This window comes from Myotis myotis, unplaced genomic scaffold, assembly GCF_014108235.1.
Source record: "Myotis myotis isolate mMyoMyo1 unplaced genomic scaffold, mMyoMyo1.p scaffold_m19_p_19, whole genome shotgun sequence".
In the NCBI taxonomy this organism is placed as follows: Eukaryota; Metazoa; Chordata; class Mammalia; order Chiroptera; family Vespertilionidae; genus Myotis; species Myotis myotis.
The window spans coordinates 31,401,624-31,424,308 of NW_023416323.1; the positions used below are offsets into that span (position 1 = coordinate 31,401,624).

The 22,685-nt window shown below is 50.3% G+C and overlaps 1 protein-coding gene across 7 annotated transcripts in view; it reads right to left on the reverse strand.

The window, feature by feature from the left end:
* The window catches only part of CBFB (core-binding factor subunit beta), a 56,473-nt gene extending 54,373 nt beyond the window's left edge, over positions 1 to 2,100 (reverse strand). For 3 of the 7 annotated variants that reach the window (XM_036345556.1, XM_036345558.1, XM_036345557.1), the window contains exons 1-2: positions 1,760 to 2,099; positions 1,420 to 1,506 (exon numbers count right to left, since the gene is read on the reverse strand). In XM_036345556.1, the coding sequence (XP_036201449.1) occupies positions 1,420 to 1,506; positions 1,760 to 1,837 (165 nt within the window). In that variant the 5' untranslated portion in view covers positions 1,838 to 2,099. Of the gene's footprint in view, positions 1 to 1,419; positions 1,507 to 1,759 lie in introns of all 7 variants that reach the window. The other 4 variants (XM_036345553.1, XM_036345554.1, XM_036345559.1 and 1 more) reach the window with 3 other exon arrangements.
* Positions 2,101 to 22,685: the final 20,585 nt, after the last annotated feature.

The following is a 22,685-nucleotide window of genomic DNA, read 5'->3' on the forward strand; positions in this document are numbered from 1 at the left end:
CAGGAAATCCACTAGTTAGGTATACCATCACCTTTTGCAAAAGGAAACACATGCAAAGAATGATACAATTACAGGACCGAGTAATAAGTGATTCTTTTACCACTCAATAACAAAACCAAAAAATATTTGTCTTACACATTATAGTCATATGATTACAACTACTCAAGAAATTTGGCAGTGAGCTAAAAGCAGGAGCTTTTCTTTCATAACATTCAATAATCACCAACTATTCTACACCTCCTGGGAAATTTAGCTAGTATCTTCGCATTTTCTGTAATATGATTCTAAAAAACCTTCATTTTAAATATGGAAGTAGCCTTTAAAAATAAACTTGGTTTTGTTGGAGAAAATTTAATGGTATGCGAATTATGTATCAATAAAAATAAGTAGATGCTCTATAAAGGAGGTGGGAGAAGTAAATGTACCAATATGTCCTCCCATTGTTAACCCAAACTCAAACTGCACAGTAGCTTCAAGTCTCTTCAAATGCAATGGGCCCAATCCCGGAGTAGATAATTTTTGGATTCCATCACATAGTATTTCAACTTTTTTTTTTTTTTTTTTTTTTTAAATAATCAACCTTTCCTTTCTTCCCACCCACTCTTTGGCTTCCTCATTCCCCCGTCATTAGCACCTCCACAGGACAAATCAAAAGGAGATAAGGGAAACTGGAACACTTTTTTTTCTTTTAACACATCAGGTTTGGTGGAGGCAAAGCACCAAATCTACCACCCATAACACGGCCTCAAGATCAACTGTGGTTTTTGAAAATCCATGCAGCACAAACGGGGTATGCTTTTTAGCTTCGGGAAAAAAAAAAAAAAAGACGATAATGGTTTCTCTCTGATTCTCCTAGGGTTTAACATTCTAAGAAAAGATCGCGGCACGTTCTTTAGGGCATTTTTTTGTTTTCTCTATAAGGGCAATAGATAACTGGCGTAAAGATTTATTATTTTGAGCTATGCTGGGAAGGAGAGAGCTTCACGTATAGACTTACCAACACACTATCTTGCAGGAGCCAGGTCCTTGAATGAAGCCCAGTTCTTTATCCGAATGCGTGTTTCCTGCCTTAGAAACACCGACCCCCTTCTCGGATCACAGCCTACACCTAACCTGGCCTGTTCGGTCCGCCTCGGGTTTCCGTGCGCCGACGGCCAACTGCCGAGCCGCGTCTGGGAGACAGACCCGCGGCCGAGGGTCCCGGGGCAGCGTCTCCGCGCGAGGACGCGCGGCCCGCCGGCAGCTGCTTTCGCATTTTGAATCCCGAGTAGGAAGTGAGACGGCGCCCGCTCAGTTCCGGGACCCGCCGCGGCGTCCGGAACCGACCTGGGCCGCCGCAGCCCCCGCGCAACAAGTGACCCGCGCGCGCCTCGGGGCCCGGCGCCCCCGGAACCCCCGCCCCCCGGCCCGCCGACTTACGATTTCCGAGCGGCCGTCGCGGCAGGCGTTCTGGAAGCGCGCCTGGCGCTCCTCGTGGGGCCGGTCCCTGAAGCCCGTGTACTTAATCTGCGAGGCAGAGACAGCCCGAAATCAGAAGCCAAATCCGCGGCGCCGCCCGCGCGCCCGCCCGCCCTCCCTCCCGCCCCGCGCGGCGCCGATAAGGACAAGCAGAGCCTGCGGGCAGACGGCGGCCCGGGCGAGATTGCCCCCTCCGCGGGCGCCGGCGCGGGGCTCCCGGGGGCCGCGCCGCCCAAACTTTTCTCCGCCCGGGCCCACTCGGGGCGCGCCGCGCGGCCTCCGCGCCGTCCGCCCGCCTCACCTCGCATTCGCGGCTCAGCTTCCTGAAGAACTCCTCGTTCTCGAACTTGCTCCTCTGGTCGGGCACGACGCGCGGCATCTTCCCGCCCTGAGACCGCGCCGGCCGGTCGGGCTCCGGGCTCGCGCGGGCACCCGCTGGCCGGCTCCGCGTTGACCGACTGACCGCTAACCCGCGGAGCCCTTTGTTTCAGGCGCCCGCGCGCGTGGGCTCCCGCTCCCGGAGTCTGGGTGCCGCCGCGCGCTCGAGCCCAGCCCACGCCGCCGCCGCCTCAGCCGTTGCCTGCCGCCCGCGCGGACCCAGCACCCGCCGCCCCCGGCCGCCGCCGCCACTTCCTCTCACCGCCCACCTCGCTGGCCCGTCGGCCCCGCCCCCGCCGGTCCCACCCCTCCCCTCGCGCGCCCGCTCGCCCGCCCCAAACTCCAGCAAACAAAACGTACCATTCACAACTCCGCGGGCCGCGCCGCGCATGCGCCGCCCCCGCTTGCGGGCCGCCGGGCTGCAGGGAACCTGGCTCCTCCCGCCGCGCGGCCCTCTTCCCCCGGCCGACCCGCGGGCCACTCCCCGTGGGACCGCCCTGTGGGGGTCTGCCCGGTCCATGGAGTGGGAGCGGCCCGCGCGGCTCCTTTCCTTCGATTGTCTGGAACTTTTGGACTTCCCAGACGGACGGAGTAAACCAAAATTGTGACCTAAAGGCAAGGAAATTTAAGTCCTTGAGGACTTGGCGCCTCCAAACCGAAGGGGATGGGTGGAAAACGTGCACTTCAAAGACTAAAGGTGGAATCAGAGCGGAGCATCCCACTGAACCCGGGTCTAATGGAAAAGGTCGGAGCCGTGAGTGTCAGACGGTCCTAGGTGAGACCTTACTGGACGCCCTTGACGGGAGCCTTAGACAAGACTGGACCGCTAAGCCTCGGGTTGCTTATTTCCAAAATTCAGACTTTCACAAGTTCACAGTATTAGCGTGAGAGCCTTGATGTAGGTCTAACACATAATGAGCACGCAATTAATTTACGTTTCCAAAGAGTAACAAGCTGGATTTATAAATATATCCCAATGCCAGTCCATATCTTTACCCAAATGTGCAAACAAGTCCCAAAAGATTGACAACTTCTAGGAGTCATGTAGCCCAAGCTGTCTGACATGGGATTTATGACAGACCCTGACTCCAAGTTGGTCCTCAATAAATTCTGATCTTTGCCCTGGCCGGTTTGGCTCAGTGGACAGAGCGTGGGCCTGCGGACTGAAGGGTCCTGGATTGATTCCAGTCAAGGGCCCCTGCCAGGGTTGCGGGCTCAGTCCCCATTATGGGGCGTGCAGGAGGCAGCCAATGATTCTCTCTCATCATTGATGTTTCTCTCTCTTCCTCTCTGAAAAATCAATAAAAATATATTTTAAAAAAAACACAAAACTCAGTCCAAGGATGGCAAGTGGTGCCAACCCTGATTGACAGTAGTTGGCCATATTGCAAAGGATTGTGAAGATACACCTAAACTCATGGGAATTAGTGCCCAGAGCAATTGGCAATGTCTGCGAATGCAGAGTTTGGCTGAATTTCCCCTCCCTGTCTATTCCTATCTCATTTTTACAGATAAAGTACTGAGCTAGGGTGACCAACTGTCCTGGTTTTCCCGAGACTGTCCTATTTTAGCAATGAAACTCCCATGTCCCAGGAAACCACCCACTCCCTGGCAACATGGGATGGTTGGTAACCCTAACAGAGGTCCAGAAAGTGATCCATCACCCAAGGTCAGGGAGGGAATTTTCAGCAAAGTCAAACGTGTAAAATAAATAAATAAATAAATAAATAAATAAATAAATAAATAAATAAAAATAAAAAATAAAATAAAATAAAAATAAAAATAAATAAAATAAATAAAAAAACGTGTAGGCTGATGGTTTTAACAAACACACTCTTTCTGAATAGCAAATATAGAATCAATTCCTTCCAAGGGCATGCTCCTCTGTCCACACCAAGCCTGTGCGAATGAATGTATGTTTGTATACAAATAGAACGGGTATAGGTATGGATGTCAACAACCACTATTGTTAGGCCTCCCTCTTTCTCAGAATCTTCCTCTCAGGTCTTTTTCAATTGCAAGTGACAGAAACCCAATTCAAGCAAATAGAGCTAAAAAAGGGGTCTGTTTTATTTTAAGTAAATAAATCACAGAGAGGGTCTCTTTTTTATTCCTCCATTTCTTCTCACTCCTTAATTCTCTCAAGCTCTCTTGATGGCGTTAATTTCCTGGCAAAGGATGGGAACAGCCATTTTTCCATCGCCAAGTCATAAAATTCCTGGGAAGGACTTTGATTGGTCCAGTCTAGGTCACATACTCTTCCCCTCTACCAAATCACTATGTCCAGGAATCACTGGACTATGTCATCACTGATGTGATGACACCGACCAGTTTATATCATATGCGCTCGCATCTAGGCTTGGGAGTCTGGGTTTGACATCCTCAGAGAGAACCTGATGGTTGAAAGAGGGAAAGAGCAGTTTTACCCAAAGGAAGGAGTGGGAGTGCCTGTGGGTCCACTGAGGAGTTTGTATCAGCTGCATCTGGCAAAGGATGTCCTTTTTATTTTGCTGCCTAAAGGCTCTGATGAAACTGGAGGGGGAAACTCCACATCAGCACAGGCAAAGTGCAGACAAAACCAGCCTTAAAACATCTGCAACTTATTTTGAGAGGTGAGTGAGGCAGCCTGGGTCCCAAGGCACCAACGCAGAACTAAGTCACTCACAGTAATAGCAGCCTTCATTCATCTGCTGCCTCTACCCCAAGTCTTCCCATTTCCGCTAAGACCTTTGGACACGAGGGCAACACAGCCATTGTCTAAATGAGAGGCAGACGATGGCTTTGCTCCGAGTCAACAAAGCCTGTCTGAGGCCAGTGGTCAGGGAAACAGTTTCTGCTGTTGACTTCTATTGTAGGAAAAAGGAAAATATCCCATGTGATACCACTCAGCACCACCATATTCTGTTTAGGTAGACAGCTGTATAAAACTTTCCATTTCTGTCTCTAAACTTGATCCAGAAAGCAGCACTCTTAATCCACAATGGGTCCAGGTGGGGCTCCCAGACCTGCAGCTGATCCTGGTCTTCGAACTCTAGTAATAATAGTTTCTGCCATGGGAAATGTGGAATAAATAAAAGGTGAAATAACCCTAGAGTGGCTAAGATGCCCAGACAGACACCATGAGCTTTGACAAGGAAAAGGTCTAGGTCAAGGCAAATTATTTTTTATGTTCAAGGGAGCTGGAGAGGAACCGTGGGAGTGCAGAGCAGGGCAGAGTACTCCGTCAGCCTCATGGGGGTGGGAAACGATGTCCTGAGGGAAAGGGATGAAAAAGCCTGCCAGGCCAACCCAGAACAGCAACACCACAGACAGCCTTTGGCAACTCCAAGCCACAGGGTAACCCACACTCAGCATTGTCTGGCGTCCAACCAGCCAGGATGACCGGGAAACTAGCCACAGGCTGAAGGAAGTCATCCCCTCAGCTGACCTCTATATACCTTTTTTAAAAATTATTATTATTATTATTATTAAACTTTTTTTCACTTATTTTTAAAACTGATTTAAAGGAAATTAATAAAGGAAAGTTTCACCCAGATCAGCTATATTTAGCTCTGTGCTTCTGACCATCTGGGTTTGGATTAGTAAACCCCTCCATGGCACCCTGCAATCCAGTCAGCTCTGGTAGGGCCACCAGATGGAAGCCTGAGGGTATCTATACCTAGAAACACCCCCCTCATTCCCCAATCTGGCTGAAATCTCTGAAGCTCCACTGCTTGGAGCCTTCCTTTCCTAAGGATTCAGCCAGCCCAGGGCCTCCTCTTCCTCACCTTCTTGGGTGGGCAGCTGTTCCTGATCTTGAGTGGGTGGGCGGGAATGCACTGACCAGGGGATGGGAACCCTCAATTGTCTGGTCCAACTGTGAAGATCTGAGCTGGGTGCTTACATGTCCCTTATCTCAGTTCATTCAAGCAATCACCTTCTAAGACAGGTCTTCTTGTCCCCATTTGACAAATGAGGAAATAGAGACTCTGAAAAGGTAAATAAGTGACCATAGGACTGTGACAAGATGCTGTCTCATTAGCGATAACAAAATGGCGTAGCATTGGACTATATCACCTTTGTTCACTCCTCCCCATAACACTGGAAGTTTGGTATTATTATTATTCACCCTATTCTACAGATGAGGAAATGGACGCTCCCAGGGTCATGCTCTTAACCATTCCACTCTAAGGCCTCTGCTGGTGGAGATGCCAAAGGTCTTGCTTTTCTCCCTAAATGAACTGTGAACTCATGGAGAGCTGTGGCTGGGGTCATTCCTCTGGAAGCACCCAAAACATGCTCCCAAAGGGTCCCCAGTAGGTTGAATGAAGGGGTCCTATTGTGGGCTTTGTGGCAGGATGTGGCTCTTGCCCTTGATGGTGGTGCATTCCTGTCTCCCAGTCGAATTGTTTGTTCCTCTTTGACTTGGAAGGTCAAAGCCTAGACGTCCTGCCTCCCCAGGTCCAGTAGAAAGATTGGCTTTATCCAGATCTGGTGTCAGCAGCTACCTACATGTTCCTCTCCTTGAAGAGGGAGTGAGGTCCTCCTAGGTCCCTGAGACGCTGGTGCATTTTTTCTAAGGAAACCCTTTCCCTTCAGTTACTGAGAAAATATTGTACCATCTTGAAGTTGAAATAGGATCTGAAGCCACAAGTGAGACCTGAAGGGGGTGGGAGAGGAGGGAAATTAGTGGCTGGCACAGTGCCTAAAGCCCTAGCTCTACCCAGCTTCTAGTTTCTGGATGGAGATGGGCCTAAGTCCAGGATGAGGGTGTCATCTGTCTGAATAAGGCAGTTTCCTGAGCCCTAAAGAATTCTTTTCTGAGATATAATTTACATACCATAAAATTCACCCTTAAGAATTTCCCCTCCCAAGAGGTTATCCACCCAGCCCCACCCCACCTAGTTCCCCTGCTACCCTCCCCCACAAACTCAGCCATTCCAGAGGGAGAGGAAAGCAGAAAGGAGCAAGTTTCCCCAGAATAGCATTTCTTCAGTGTTGGGATCAATAAACCCGTTTGCTTAAAAGGAACCAGATGATTTCATCCTTGTAATTACAAGTTTGACGTTTGCAAATCTTGCCCAGGCTCCAAACGAGCCTCTTTGTCATGGGAGGCAAGAGGTTTGTCTGGGTGCCTGGGGATGGGGACTGAGCCTGGTGTGGTGGGACGAAGGCCAGGCTGGGTCAGGAGGCCTGGCTGACCATCTTTGAGGGCTACTTTAGACTTGCTCCCCTTTCCCTTAAGTTTCTGGTGGGTGATGAGAAACAGACCAGACTAGGGGGCTAGAGAATGACAGTGGTGAGCTCTAACCACACTGCCCTCCTGCCTAAGTCCCCTCCCCCAAGCCTCTGATTTGTCTGTGGCAGAAAGGCACTGCTTAGCATTCATGACCCCCTGACAGTCATTACTTTCCTTTCTAACCCCATCTCCCATCATTTCTCCCCATGGCACCCTACAATCCAGTCATACTCGCCTGCTTGCATTTCCCACATGCTTCAGGGCCTTTGCTTTTACTGCTCTCTGCCTAGCATGACTTTTTCCTGTTTCTCAGCTGGGAAAACTCATACTTTTTCTTTAAGTATGAGTTCAGGGGCTTTTGATTGTCATCCACAGAGTGCTGCCCCACAGCATCCCTCATTCTAGCATGTGGGTCCATACAATGTACCAGGGAGAGGGTCAACAAACCTAGGTCACTGCAACACCCTGGGTTCTGGGTGGATTTGGCTCCCCACTAATTTGTGATCTATGAATCAGAAGGTCGTAGTTTGATTCCCAATCAGGGCACATGCCCAGGTTGTGGGCTCTATCCCCAGTATGGGGCATGCAGGAGGCAGCCGATCAATGATTCTCTCTCATCATTGATGTTTCTATCTTTCTCTCTCCCTTCCTCTCTGAAATCAATGAAAATGTATATTTTAAAAACTGTGCAGCCTTCATAGTGTTTCTTAAGTTGTTTTAATTATTTAAAACTTGTGGTGTTTTTTGGTAGGACATTTAGGAAATATAGGAAAAGAAGAGAGTCCTACCACCTCCAAACAATCATTGCTAACATTTCAGTATATTTTCTTTGGCCTCCTTCCATTCCCATTTCCTCACATAGTTATGACATACTGTAGATACAGTTTTGAATGCTCCATTATCCTAACCCTATGGCATAAATATTTTCCCATATAATTATATAAAACTCCTAATGGCATCTTGGCCAATCGCCTATTGTTAAGCATTTATTTTGTTGCTTCCTATTTTCATTGCTATAAAATAGGCTTCTGTGAACATCATGATGCTTGAAGCTTTTTCTTAAAAGTTTTGGATAGTGGTTCCAGAAGTAGAACCACCATGTCAAAAAGTATGGGCATTTTAAGGGTCCTGATACTTGGGAACAAATTTGTCTCTTCTTGAGTCTTAAAAATCAGTTCCCTCCTCCCTACATTTCTCTTCTCAGCATCTCAGACACAGGAAATGCCAACCAAGAATAAACCAAGACCTGCAGATAGAGATCAATAGATCAATAAAGGAGGTTGAATAATTCAACATTCACTTCTAGCTCATTATCAACTCTTGAATCTAAATGCATTCTTTTTCACCTTAACTCCTTTTGTCTCCTTCTTGATGATACCTTGACACCCTGCCCTGTTCTTGGATTCGTTCCCAAATTTCCTAAGCCCTAAACCATCCTGGCAAGCCAGGCTTCCCATCAGGCTGTAATATTGGCTTGTAAATAGGCCATCAGAATTACTAGCCATGGCCACCTCACCAGCCTGCTTTCCCTCTAGGTACACAAGAAAAATTAATAAAGCAAACAATAAGCACTTGAGATCTTGCTTTCCAGCAATGTTATCAGTTTGTCTCAAATAAACTCTCATAACAAGTGTTTAAAAAAATAAAGCAACAATAATTTCCTTTCTCTAGATCAGGGGTGGGGAACCTTTTTTTCTGCCAAGGGCCATTTGGATGTTTATAGCATCATTCTCGGGTCATACAAAATTATCAACTTAAAAAATTAACCTGCTGTATTTGGTCAAACATTTAATCAACTCACCCCTAATGCCTTGGCAGGGCCAGACCAAATGATTTCTTGGGCCTTATACAGCCCACAGGCCCGATGTTCCCCACCCCTGCTCTAGAGGATACTTCTGAGTGAATGGGCAAGGAGTTCAGTTTCAGGCCTCGCTGACTTCCTCTATCTAGCTTGCTTCTTTCCTCTTTCTCAGCCGGCAAATTCATACTCTTTCATTAAGTGTGGGTCCAGAAGCCTCTGAGAAGCCTTTTTCCACTTCACTGGGCAGACCGATTGGCCCACAGAATCCCCTCACCAATGCCTGCTCTAGAAACTGAACCCAACCTCCTCAAAGACACACCATAGTCTTGATAGCTTCCCTATCCTCACCTTATGCTAAGGTCATCTTGCTCCCTCCTGCCCAAGGCGAGCTCCCAGCATGCCTTACAACTTAAGTAGTATTGGAGATTGAGATGGACACCAAGATGCCATGGATAGGCTATAGGGAATACATTGGACTGCAAAGACTGCCCCATGTGGATGTTATGAGTTAGGTGGTGATGGAACAATCACCCAATCACAGCCTTTTCTGAGGCACCTGTGGTATCAGTGTGTGTAGGTGGCAAGCCCAGAGGAGGCAGGCATGGAGTTCACCTTATATCCAGGAGCTCATTCACATTGTAAACCTGGTAAGTGGTGCTCCCTGGAGGTGTGCACTGCAATATTCTTCTGCCGTACCCAGGAGCTATGAGAGGGAAGCCTGTGCCACCCAGGATAATGGGTCCCCTATCCAGGCAGTTTCCCTGCTTTTTCCATTAGACTCCACTACCAAAGCTTGTTTGGGTATGGTTGTATCCTCATGCTTGGGAAAATTATCCTTTTCCCAGATCTGCTGGGTTTTGTAGATATATTAGTTACCTAGAAACCAGGCAAGGTCATGAGTTCTCCTGCCAGAGAGGATCAGAGAGGCCAACTGAATGTCTGAGATCACACAGCAGTGTGAACAGTTGTATTTGAACCCATGACCCCTGCCCAACAGCAGTCTTTACTAGCAATGCAGAATCCCATGATTCTAGAGCAACAAATCAATGGTGGCACCTCCGGCAGGTGCTGAAAGGCCCAGCAACAGGGCCAGAGTTTGGGAGCTGTGGGTCTGGGGGCCGGGGGGGGGGGGGGGGAGGGCGGGGGGTGTCTCTGGAACAGCCTTGGAATCTACCAGTCCTCCCCTGAGGCTAGAAGAGCTGCTCCTTAGGAAAGAGACATGAATCATCCAGAGGCACCTCTAGAGACCAGTTTTTGATGAATATTCCTGCCACTGGTGCTAATTTCCTGAAAGGCTTTTCTTCCACCTTCAGGCTCCCCATTAAGAGGGTTCTTGCTCTTCCACTGCAGGAAATCCATAATGATCACCCAGGGGCTCCTTGGTGAGGTCACAGGCATGCTCTCCCACAACGCCTGTGGCTGGACGGGAGTGAATAGGAGTCCTGGACCACAGATGGAGGAGACTGGGTTGGAGTAGTGTCCCACCACAGGCATTGTTCCCAGCACACAGCTGAGGAGAACCAGGCCCAGAGAGGCAAAGGGCCAGGAGGGACAGGCCCAGACAGGAACACACTCAGAGGGACAGGCCCAGACAAGAACACACAGCTCCCAAATTCTGCCTAAAAGAGGCATGCTGAAGTCTGCTTCATGAGGTCATCTGACCTCAGCCTCTGGGTTCTTTCAGGGCTCAAACATGCCTTCCTCCCCTTCTGATTTGCTCACAGACAAATAGGCACAAACCCAATTCCTTGTGGCCATGGAGCTATCATTGTGATTACAGAGGGTCAGTGGTGGGAGGCTAGAGTGCTGTCTTGATTGGCTGTCTCTGGGGGCAAAGAGGGAGTGGAGGGGCTTCCCCAGCCAACACCTAACCTGCCTTTACACATAGCCTGGATTTTATGAACTTATTTGCTCTGCACCATCCGCCCCTGGTCTCCCCACGCCCGCCCCCCCCCCCCCCCCCCCCCCCCCCGCCCCCGCCTGTTACTCTGTAACCTCAAAGAGCCTTCTGGAAGATAAGTCTGACCAGGACATGTCCCTCCCATGGCTCTTCAATGCCTCACGGTAGAGTCCATGATCCCTCCCAGACTGTTTCCTCTCTTTAGACTTCCTGTGTGGGCCATACTGACACAGAGCTGCTGGGATGGAACAGGCTAATTCCTGCCTCTAGGCCAGTGGTTCTCAACCTTGGCTGCACATTAGAATCACCTGGGAATCTTTTTAAAATCCTGATTTCTGGGCCTCATCCTCAGGAAATTCTGTTTCTTTGTTACTAATGTTGTGGCCTTACCCCACAACAAAGAAACAGAATTTCCAGAGGATGAGGCCCAGAAATCAGGATTTTAAAAAGATTCCCAGGTGATTCTCATGTGCAGCCAAGGTTGAGAACCACTGCTCTAGGCCTTGCTCCTGCTGTACCCTCTGGCAGACTGGCTTCCTTTCTATTCCCTCCACGCTTTCCCACTGGTCCTTTCAGACACTCCTCCGGGAAGCCTTCCCTGTCTCCCCGCCCCAACCCAAGTTAGAGCATCTCCTCTGTGCTCCCACCGCCACCTTCTGAGTGCCCAGGCACTGCCCTCATCCAGCCTGAACACCCCCCAGCACCGTCTTGGCCATCTGTTCACGTGCCTGTCTGGCCCTGTGTTCACCTCCTTCCTCGCCTCCTTCCTATCTTAGCAGATCAGTCCACTGTCTCTTTCATCTCCCTCGTTCCCTTTGTTAACTGTAAAAACATTCAAACCTGTCAAGAATTTTTATGAGTTTATTTGAGCCAAACTCTCAACAATTGCTGGGAAGCGGAATCTCAACCAATTGGGATAATGCTCCAGAGAACAGCGGTTTTTCACCTATTTTTAAAATTAATTAATTAGTTAATTAATTGATTAATATATTTTTACTGATTTCAGAGAAGGGAGAGGAAGAGAGAGATAGGAACATCAATGATGAGAAAAATCATTGATTGGCTGCCTAATGCATGCCCCATACTGGGGATTGAGCCCGAAATCCGGGCATGTGCCCTTGACTGGAATCAAACCTGGGATCCTTCAGTTCGTAGGCTGACGTCCTATACACTGAGCCAAACTGGCTAGGGCTTCACCTATTTTCACACATTAAAATCAAAGGAGGAGACATAGGTGGGTTACATGAAATTCATAGATTAGATTAGAGAGGTGGTGATAGATTAGAGAGGTGGGAGAAAGCAAAGGGGGGGAACCTATGGGATTGGATAAAGAGTAAAATGATAGTCACACTTCTTTTACTTAGGGGGGTACAGCATAGTTGACAGTCAACAATTAACATGATAACAATAACAAGGAAGGAATATGTGGTATCTGTCCTGGCACCCGGGGCATTTGGTTGTGTCCGCAGGCTGACGCTCTATCCACTGAGCCAATCGGCCAGGGCCACAGCCCAATTTCTTGCAGGCACTCTCTGACTCCACACAGTTAATGGCATTGGTACATTGAAAGGGGAGTTCTCACTCCTTTAGAGAAGAGATCCCCTCTTCCTCACAGAAAGTCTGACCCAGCAGGGCCTGAGGAAAGTTCTACAGCACACTGTAAGCCCCCAGCCCTTCCCTACTAAGGCCAGAACTGAAAGAGGTGGGGGCAAAGGGGGTGGTACCGAAAAAAAAAAAAAAAAGGCCACCCCCAACCCCATGCCACTGCATCCAGGACCTCAAACCCAGCCCCTTGTGGCACTGCTGGGGGAAACAAATATTTTACAGCAGATTTCTTTGGTCAACCTCACCTGTGGACCTTCTTAACTGGATCTTCTCTGACAGCTTCTTCCTTTCTAGAAACTTCAGCCTCACTCAGAGTGTGTCCTGGGTATAGGCCCACTTGTCCCCCACTACAAGGTCCCATTGAGTCCAGCCTGGGCGGGAAAGAGGCCAGTGGGGAAGGGGAAGCCTTGAAGTGGTGGTAGCTGCACCCTCCCCACCTCTTGTAGCCCCTCTTTCCTTTGCCTAATGCCTCCTTGAACCTCATTCCTTCTCTTAGCTTAAGGTCCCAGCCAAGCCCCTGGAGCCTCTCTGCCCAGTAGTCTGTGGGCTCTTGGAGGGCAGGACTGACCCCTCTGGGTCTCCCAGAACTCACAGGTGAGCGAGTGAGGCTGTGCAGGGCATGGACCCGGGGAAGGAGTCCATGCATTCTCTGATCAGTGATGAGCACCTGTGGCCCTACTCTGCCCATCCACCCTGCTGCCCACCTCCCAGCCGAGGGTTCCTAAGGCCAGGCCCTGCCATGGCCTCCAGGAAGGCACTGCTCTGGGCGTGGCCAGCTCAAGTCTAGCCTTGGAGGTCTGAAGTCAGGAGGACCATGAGGCCATAAGAGCGCTTGGGCAGAGTCCTGAGCGCCGCAGTCGCCTGCCTGAGACTGGGGCTGCCCCGCTCCCTCGCTCCCAGGGCGCAGGCTGTGGAGGGCGGCCCCATCCCGCCTGCCCCCACTACCCAGCGTCGGCGTTTCAGCTCCCGGCGCCCCGCGTCCAGCCAGGGCTCTGGCCGCGCGCCAGGCAGCCGGATCCATCACTGCAGTTGGCTGGAGGCCGGCCGGCGCGTCCCCCGGGGCTCCCAGGCGGCCGGCGCTGGCGGCCAGGCAGGGAGGGCGGCGGGCGAGGCTGTGGCAGGAGCCTGGGGGCGGGAGGCGGCCGCGGCGCTTCGGGGGCTGCGGTCGGAGGGGGTACCGCGCAGGGGCCGCGTCTCCCGCACTAATTGGCCCTTCCCCAGCCGCCTCGGCCGGTAATTGCTGCTGGAGGGGGGCCTGGGGCTGGCGGGTGTTGGAGGAGAGGAAGGGGCGCTGCTTCCGGAGCGGGGAGTCAGCTCAGCAGGAGCTGAGCCGCAGAGGCCCCCAGGAGACGAGTTTGCGCGCAGTTCCTTCGCCAGCTTGGCACGCGGGGGCAGGGGGAGGAGGGCCGAGAGGAGGGGCTTCGTCCACGTGGAGGCCCTGGGAGCCGGGCACAAAAGGGGAAAGGCGACAAAGGTGTGTGTGTTGTGGGCGGGGCACCAAGTCCAGCCAGTTCTGGGGGTGGTGGCTGGGGCTTTAGGATTGGGGTGGCCGTTGGGGGACCCCAGGACTGACAGAAACATAGGGTGGAAACTGGAAGGCGGGAACCTTCCCTAGCGGGAAGGAGAGGGTAGGAACCGGGGCTGTGGGAGGCGGGGCCAGCCCACCATCCAGTCTGCACCCCCCTCCTTGAGTTGGAATGTCTAGAGGACATCCTAGGGTTCCCCGAGAGTCTTTCTGATCCTGGCATCTGCTGCAGCCTGGTTGGGTCCTGAGTGAGGCCTGGCTCCTGGGCTCCTGCTCAGCGGCACTCCCTCTGATTTGGGGAAGGATAGCCTTTAGGCAGGTGGCTGGATGGAACGGTTCCTTCTCCAGACACGTGGAAAGCCTGGAGGGGAGAACTGAGGGATGCTCAGAAGCAGGCTTGGACAAGCTTGGAGTCAGACCCCTGGACCCACCAGGTGAGGATGTTCCCGGCAGACACTGGGGTGAATCAAGCCCCTGGGGCGTTCCTATCTGCCCCCTGTGAGTACGAGGTCAGGTCAGAGTCCTGGTGGGCTCAGAGCCATGCTCGCTGCCTTCATCCCAGGCCCAGATGCTGAGCTGGCTTTGAGCACAGGCTTCTTCTCTCTCTAGGACCTTGGCCTCACCCTACAATCTGGCCTCTAAGGACACCCCATCCCACTTGTCAGACATGTCTATAGTGGACCAGATGAGGTCTCCCTCCAAAAGCAGGATGCCAGGTGATTCAGGGGAGGGGTCACCTGGTGCTATGTATCAGAATCTCACATCTGGCCCAGCCAAGACTCTTTCCAAACATCCTTCTTGTTGCCATTGTCATCATCATTATCATTATTCCTATTGTATAGATAAGGAAACTGAGACCCAGAATGGAGAAATGACTTGGCCAAGGTCCCCCAGGACACTGCCACTGATGGACAGTGGCCTATTACTTGAAGGAAATGAGTGGGGGAACAGAGGATTGGGGCCTATGCTCATGCAGTCTCCTCTGTGTATAATGCCCTTCCTTGCATTGTCAATCAGGCGAACTCCCTAGTTATCCTCCAAAATTCAGCTCATCCTCTTCTATTATGCCTTTTTGGATGTAGAGAGCCAGACTCTTGCAGCCTCTTGCAAGAGACCAACCCGCCCAGTCTTAATGCAGACAGGAAACTGGAGTCCGCTCTGAGAGGCAAGGACCTGCCTGAGCTCATGGAGAGACACAACCTGGAGACTGGCATCCAAGGACTGTCTTGGCTGCTCACAGGTGGGCTTACCCCATGGCCTGGGTTTGGGGTGTAGAGTAAGAAGCTCAGACCTTAGCCTGCCCTCACTGAACATCTGGTCCAATGAGGAGATGATTGAGGAATCCCCACTGCCCACCTGTATTTTTCTGGTGGCCCTAACACGGGCAGTCCCAACCCAGGCTCCAGAGTTCACAGGTGTCATTAGGCTCTCTTGCTGCTGCAGCCAATGCTGTCTCTTTCTTAGAACTCTGGTCTGTCATTTCTAGTCTTCTCTCCCCCCACCTGCTCCCCAGACCCAGGCTGAGACCAGGTGCGCTCCAGCTGGCCACATGGAGGTCAGGGCACTGCCCTGCAGGAATGAAGGTCCCGGGGACCGAGGCACAGGTGAGGCGCTGGGAGGCTTGGAAGGGCCAGGGGCCTCACTCAGGTTTTGGTGTGAGGGTCCCAGAGTCAGTCACACTGGGAGTCAGATTCCTCCTGGCTCTCAGGTGGTGACTTTAGGCAGCTCCCATCCCAGGGATGGTCGTGACAGACGCTGGACACCAGCTCCCAGGCGCTTGCCCTGGCTCTGCCTCATCCTTTGTCTGCCACACAGAGGTCCCCTCAGGAGATGGGCCAGGCAGAGGGCATGGGACCACCCACCTGTCAAGTGGCTCTGAGGCCCCTGTGGTGATTCTGTATCTGCTCTGAGGATGGCTTGGTCTCCTAGGAGGCCCGAGGGGCCCAGGGCTCCCACCACTGCTCACCTCATCCAAGGGGAGTTATGACTGGGCTTAGTCCTTTTTTAAAAAAAATATTTTTATTGATTGCAGAGAAGAAAGGTGGGAGGTGGGAGAGATAGAAACATCAGTGATGTGAGAGAATCATTGATTGCTACCTCCTGCACGCCCCCTACTGAGGATGGAGCCTGCAACCCGGGCATGTGCCCTGACCAGGAATCAAACCGTGACCTCCTGGTTCATAGGTCGACATTCAACCACTGAGCCACACTGGCCAGGCAGACCAAATTCAGTCTTCACTTCCTTGGGGACTCAGATAGTGTGGGGTGTAATGGGCCTAGAGACTGAGGAGAAGGATGGCCTGGATACTGACCTCCATGGCTAGGAAGACTCAACCCTGTATGTCCCCCTCACCAGCAGACCCAATCAGTGGGGGTGAGACCCTGAGTCTGGTTGGGGCAGCATTGTGCACATTGATCATTTCAATATCCAGGCCTGAAGCACAGAGGGGGCTCGTGCCAGCATCTGAGTGAACAGCAGTGATCCCTGTCATCTCTCTGTGGGCTGTGCTGTGCAAAGCCCCACACTCTAAGCCTCCCCTTGCCAGCCTGGCTACCTATTAGAATCCCAGTTCCTCCCCCTACGTCAGCCCCTAGACCTCCACTCCAGCAGCTGGAAAAAACTGTCTCGATACGAGAGCATATTCTGGAGGGTGAAGGACAAGCAATCTGGAGGCCAATAGACTTGGGAATGAGTCCTGACTCTGTCCTCAGTCTCTCTGTGGCCTCAGCAAGGTGCTTCTCTCTGATTCTCAGTTTTCTCATCTGTAAAGTGGGGATCCATTCAGAACCCCGGAGGACCGTGCAGAGACCTGAGGGAGAGGATGGATGTCAAGGCCCCTGGAATCAGAAGAGGCTCGCTCAGGGACAGTAGGGAGGGGCAACTGTGCATCAGTTGGTAATGATGTCCTTGAGGCATGAGGGGTCTGGGGCTGATGGACAGGGAGAAGGAAGAGGGGTGTGTGGGGACCACTATTCCCAAGTAAAAGAGCTGGTGTCCCCTGCCAAGTTTCTTTCTATTCTTGGAGTAGTCTTTCAGGGCCTGGACAAGATGGACAGGGAACTGGGGAGGGTTAAGAGGGGGTGGGTCTAAAATCCAGGAGGAGGGACTGCAGGCAGAGTGGGAGTGGGGCTTGGATGATGGCTTCCCTGAGAACCTAAGAGGGCCACTTTGCTGAGAGGGCACTCAGCCTGTCATTCAAAAAACCATGGGGCTCCATCTGCTACCACTTCTGGGCAGGCACAGGCCCAAGTGTTCAAGTGGAAGAGAGAGACCCATGCCAAAGTTACGATGACACCCCCTAAAATCCCTAATTCGTCCATCTTTAAGTTGTAGTCAGGGAACCATCTGATTTTTTCAGACAGTGTGGTTGAAGTTTATGTCCATACCTATACCAGGAAGCATTTTTCAAGCATTTGCTGTGTGTAAGAAAGACACTGTTCTGGACACCTTACAGCTCACGATCATTCAATGCTCACAGCAGATCTGTGAAGGGGAACACGATCATTGTTCCCACTTAACAGATGGAAAAACTAAGGAACAAAGAAGCTAAATGACTTGTTCAAAGATACATCCAGTACATTGTGGAACTTGATGGAACCCTATTTGTGTGTGTGTGTGTAAAACTAAGTTTGGCCTGGGTATGGACACTTGTCTGTGTCTACTGGGAGAAGCTGCCAGTACCTTGTCTCACTGGCTGGGGCCAGGTGTGCACGTCTGATCCTGCAGTACCCCCTGGTGGTCACATACTCACACTGCTCACAGGGCCCTACCTGTGATAGCACCAGAGAGGCTACCCCAGGTTCACCAATCTCTGCCCTACAGGCCCTGACCCCCCTGAGTTTGTGGGTTCCCCTTGGCTTGCTCCCCTTAGTTCTGCATGGCTGCTGGGTTCTCAAGGCAGGGCCATCAGTCTGTCCAGGGTATATGTTGGGGGTGACTTTCTCCTGGAGGCCCACTCTCTTGGAGGATTCTCAAGTGGCAGGGGGAAGCAGGGCGCTGCCCTACAAGCAGATTCCTATTAACAACGCAAATCCCTTCTATGGGGAAGATGTGGCTTAAGAGCCAGACTTCCTGTGTTCAAATCCTGGCTCTGCCAAGTTCTGGCTGTATGACCTTTACAAGTTACGTCATAACTTCGGGCCTAGTTTTCATCCATAAAACAGTGATGATAACTAGAACCACCTCACTGGGTGGAAGAAAAGGCATATGTGTGAAAACATGAGGCATGGAACCAAAGCCAAGGAAAGTCTGTTCTTAGGGCCAGCGTCTGTCAGGGCATCTGTCTCCCTGTTGGCTTGGGAGATTGCTCACTCCAAGGAAGGGCAGGACTAGTTTCTGAGCCTCAGTGTCGGAACAGAGCTGGCTGGGAGCAGGGGGTGGGAGGATGGGTGGAGAGTGTGAGACACCAGTAAATATTTGCTAATTCAAATAGTTGCAGGTACTGGCTGAAGGATAGGGCAAAGGTCATGCCTAGACAACATGCCAGGTCCTCTCCTGGCATCTGGAGCTGGAGCGCTTTCGGATCAAACTTCTCTCCTGCCAAGAATAACTAGGCAGCTTTCTGAATCTGCTCCTTTAACCTTGATCCTTGGGGTGGAGGTGGGGGTGTGGAGAGAGCAACAGGGAACCAATCACACTAAGATACCACTACACCCATTAAAATTAATCAAATGTAGAAGACATAAGACCAAGTGTTGGCAAGGGTATAGAGCATTTAGAACCCTCATCTGTGGCTGGTAGGGATGCAAAAATGGCAGTCATTTTGGGCATTTGTTTAAAAAACGTGTAAGCTTTCTTTTTTTATATATATATATGTTTTTATTGATTTCAGAGAGGAAGGGAGAAACAGAAACATCAATGATGAGAGAGAAGCATTGACCAGCTGCCTCCTGCACACCCCCCTACTGGGGATGGAGCCCTCAATCTGGGCATGTGTCCTTGACCAGAATCGAACCTGGGACCCTTCAGTCTGCAGGCCGAAGCTCTATCCACTGAGCCAAATCAGCTAAGGCAACAGTGTGGCATTTTTATTTAAAAGTTAAATATATACTCACCATATGACCCAGCAATTCCACTCTTAGCTATTTACTCCAAATAAATGAAAGCATACTTTCATACAAAGGCTCATCTGAAAATGTTCACAGCTACTTTGAGTGGATAAAATATGGCATATTGTATATGGAATACTACTCAGCAAAGAAGACTGGTTGGTTGAATCTCAAAAACATACTAAGTGACAGAAGTCAGTAAAAAATGATTCCATTTCTATGACATCCTAGGAAAGGCAAACTATAATAACAGAAAGCAATTCGGTGGTTGCATGGGATCAGGGTCAGGACAGTGAATGACTGCAAAGAGGCATGAAACAACTTTTTGGAGCAATAAAAGCATTTTAAAACTTGATGTGATGGTGTTTGTGTGTCTTATACACTTACCCAAATTCATCAAATTGTACACCTAAAATGGGTGAATTTAATTGTATGTAATTTATTCTACAATAAAGCTGTTTTAAAAAGATTACTGAGACGAGTCCTAAAAACTAGTCCTGGGAACCCACTATTTTTTTTTTTTTTAATTTCAGAGAAGAAGGGAGAGGGAGAGAGAGATAGAAACATTAATGATGAGAGAATCGTTGATTGCATGGCCCTACACTGGGGATCGAGCCTGCAACCCAGGCATGTGCCCTGATGGGGGCCTGGGGGAGGCGGAACTGTGACCTCCTGGTTCACAGGTTTACACTCAACCACTGAGCCATGCCAGACAGGTTTTGAAAAGTATATTATGCATCTGCAAGACTGAAAAATATACCAATACATGCATGCCACAGGTGCTCAATATATGCTTTCAGGTGCAGGGGAAGCCTTATGCACCAATCAGTGTTCACTGATAAGGAAAGCTCTTTGCCAAGTTCAAGTTAGCCTAGCCTAGGCTTAAAGTTATCCTTGTCTGCCATCAGGTGGCCAGACTGGGTAGTGCAGGAATCTTCATTCTTTAAGCCCAATTTCAAGCAGCTCTATGGTTGGGGCTTAAATGCAGTGAAGGGAAAGAAGGCTTTCCTCCTGGGAAATCTAGTGCATGGAGAGGGCAAGTTGATCAGAAGTAGGAGCATGGAGGGAGTCCTGGGTCTATGAGAAGAGAAATATCGCCTCTTAGTGACAGAGAGGCCAAATGAACACAATTTGCACACTGGAATAAACCATGAGAGAGGGTGTATTTTTTTTTTGGGGGGGGGGGGAGTTTAGGGAAAACAATAAGTAGGAAAACTAATCATGTAGATGCCCACAGTGAGCTGGGGAATGCTCAGCAGAGGGGGGCGATGGGTGGGGGTAATTGACTAGGGGAATTCCAAAAGGCAAGAGGAGACCTTCCTGGATGGAGTGGCACTTGGGAGCCAGGGGATCAGAGTGTTCTAGACATGCCTGGACCTTCTGGGTCCTCAACCCTTTACTTCCAGGAAACATCCCACAGATAAACATCTTGGACGTGCTATGATCATATAAGTTTTGGCCCAATTGTGTCTGCAGAACCAGTAAGAATAAAGGCACAATTCAGAAGGCAGGAGACAGAGGAACCCATCTGGTTATCCTGGCCACTGCACAGCGGGCTTAGGTTCCCAGGGCCCATGACAAGCCCATTCCTGCTTCTTACAAAAAATGGAGTTGGTCACCTCTGTGGGACACAGATAAGTGTGTGTGTGTGTGTGTGGGTTGTTTAAATTCAATGATACACGATACTTAATCTAGGGGGACACTGGGTGGGGACAGAGACTTACATTCTCAGTAGTTGGCAGACTCTGTGGCTGATATCTCAGAACTCCCAGACTCCTGGTATCTAGGTTTTCTATTGGCCACTTACAGATGTGAGAACATGCAGGACATTCCCCAAAGGGCTCCCTTCCTAGGGACAGGAGAGTGGGTTGGGGTGGATGTGAGGAAGGGAGGATGGGGCCTAAGCCCAGTGGGGTGTTGGCGTCTGCCCTTCCACAGCTTTGCAGCAGGAACTAATGCCCTTTGAGTGCCAAGTCCTGAGTCTGGGAAAGTTACCTCTCCCTTTCAAATCTCAGCGGGCTCACCAGAAAAATACATACATGGGGGAATCCACCAAACTCAGAGGGAAAACTGGCTGTGGAGGTTTAGATGAAATAAATGACAAATGTAGCCCAGCACAGAGCTCAGAATACCCCCTACCCCAGGGCCTGGAGTTCCCAGGACCTCTCCAAGATTCAGGAGGCTCAAGGGGTGCAAATCACTGGGCCCCTAGAGGCGGCTTGGCAAAGAGAATTTCCAGAAAGATGTGGACCCCCATGTTAGTGCCCTGCACATGGATGAGGCTCCCCTGCACCTGCACTGCATGAGTAGTCCAGGCGGGGCTGGCAGAATGCTAGCCTGTGGGCAGAGGCATGGGCATAAGGATTGGGTTTACCCAATAAGTTGCCCTTGCAGATTAAAAATTTTTTTTTAAATTTATTGACTTGGGAGAGAAAGAGAGATCGATTTGTTGTCCCACTTAATCATGCGGTCATTGGTCGTTGCTTGTATGTGCCCTGACCAGGGATTGAACCTGCAACCTTGGTGTATAAGGATGACACTATCACCAACTGAGCTAAGCGGCCAGGGCCCTTGCAGATTATTGATGTTGTTGCCTCCTTCCCATTCTCAGCTCAGCTCAAGGACCCTGATCTATAAACACTTGATTTATAAACTTCTGGCCTATAGCCCTGCCCCTACTTCCATCTCCTACTGCTTTCACTGGGTCCAGCCCTAGCCTTTTCCACCACACTCAGCTCCGTGGGGCTTGGCACTATGGTTTAGTCCCAGGAGTTACAAGCAAATGGTCACATGAACTTGATGGGGTGAGAGTGTCCTTTCCACTGACTGTGCCAGGTCATGTGAGGGGCAGAACTGTGGGAATTGGACATACAAGGTTGCTGTCCTAGGGACCTCACGCTCGAGGTGGCAACAAATGGCATAAAGAAAGCACCCCCCAAACGAGGAGCGACATTCTGAGAACTATAAAAGAGAAGTAGAGCTGTGTCTAGAGTGCAGCCTTCCTGCTGTGGCGATCAGGGAGGGAAGGAGTGATTGCAAGCCACCTAACAGAGAAAGAGCTGATATATATATTTTAAATATTTTTTAATTGATTTCAGAGAGGAAGGGAGAGGGAGAGAGAGATAAAAACATCAATGATGAGAGAGAACCACTGATCGGCTGCCTCCTGCACGCCCCTTACTGGGGATTGAGCCCGCAACCTGGGCTTGTGCCCTTGACCTGAATTGAACCTGGGCCCCTTCAGTTTGCAGGCCGACGCTCTATCCGCTGAGCCAAACCAGCTAGGGCAAGAGCTGATATTCTTAGTAGATAAAAAAATTTCTGCCTTGATCGGTTTGGCTCAGCGGATAGAGCGTCGACCTGTGGACTCAGGGGTCCCAGGTTCGATTCCAGTCAAGGGCATGTGCCTTGGTTGTGGCCACATTCCTAGTGGGGAGTGTGCAGGAGGCAGCTGATCGATGTTCCTCTCTCATCGATGTTTCTAACTCTCTATCCCTCTCCCTTCCTCGCTGTAAAAAATCAATAAAATATATTTAAAAAAAAAATTTCTACACATAAATAAGAAACATGCCAGCTATGTATACTTGGTGAAAGAATTTGAAATGGTTCAGATAATAAGGAATACACATAAAAGGCTCTTACACAAATGAAGGGAAGTTCACCTCACTGGTGCTGAGAAATGCACATTGACATCTGTGAGGTCAACAACTTATTTTGTCACAAAAAAAGCAAAACAATCCAACACTGTATG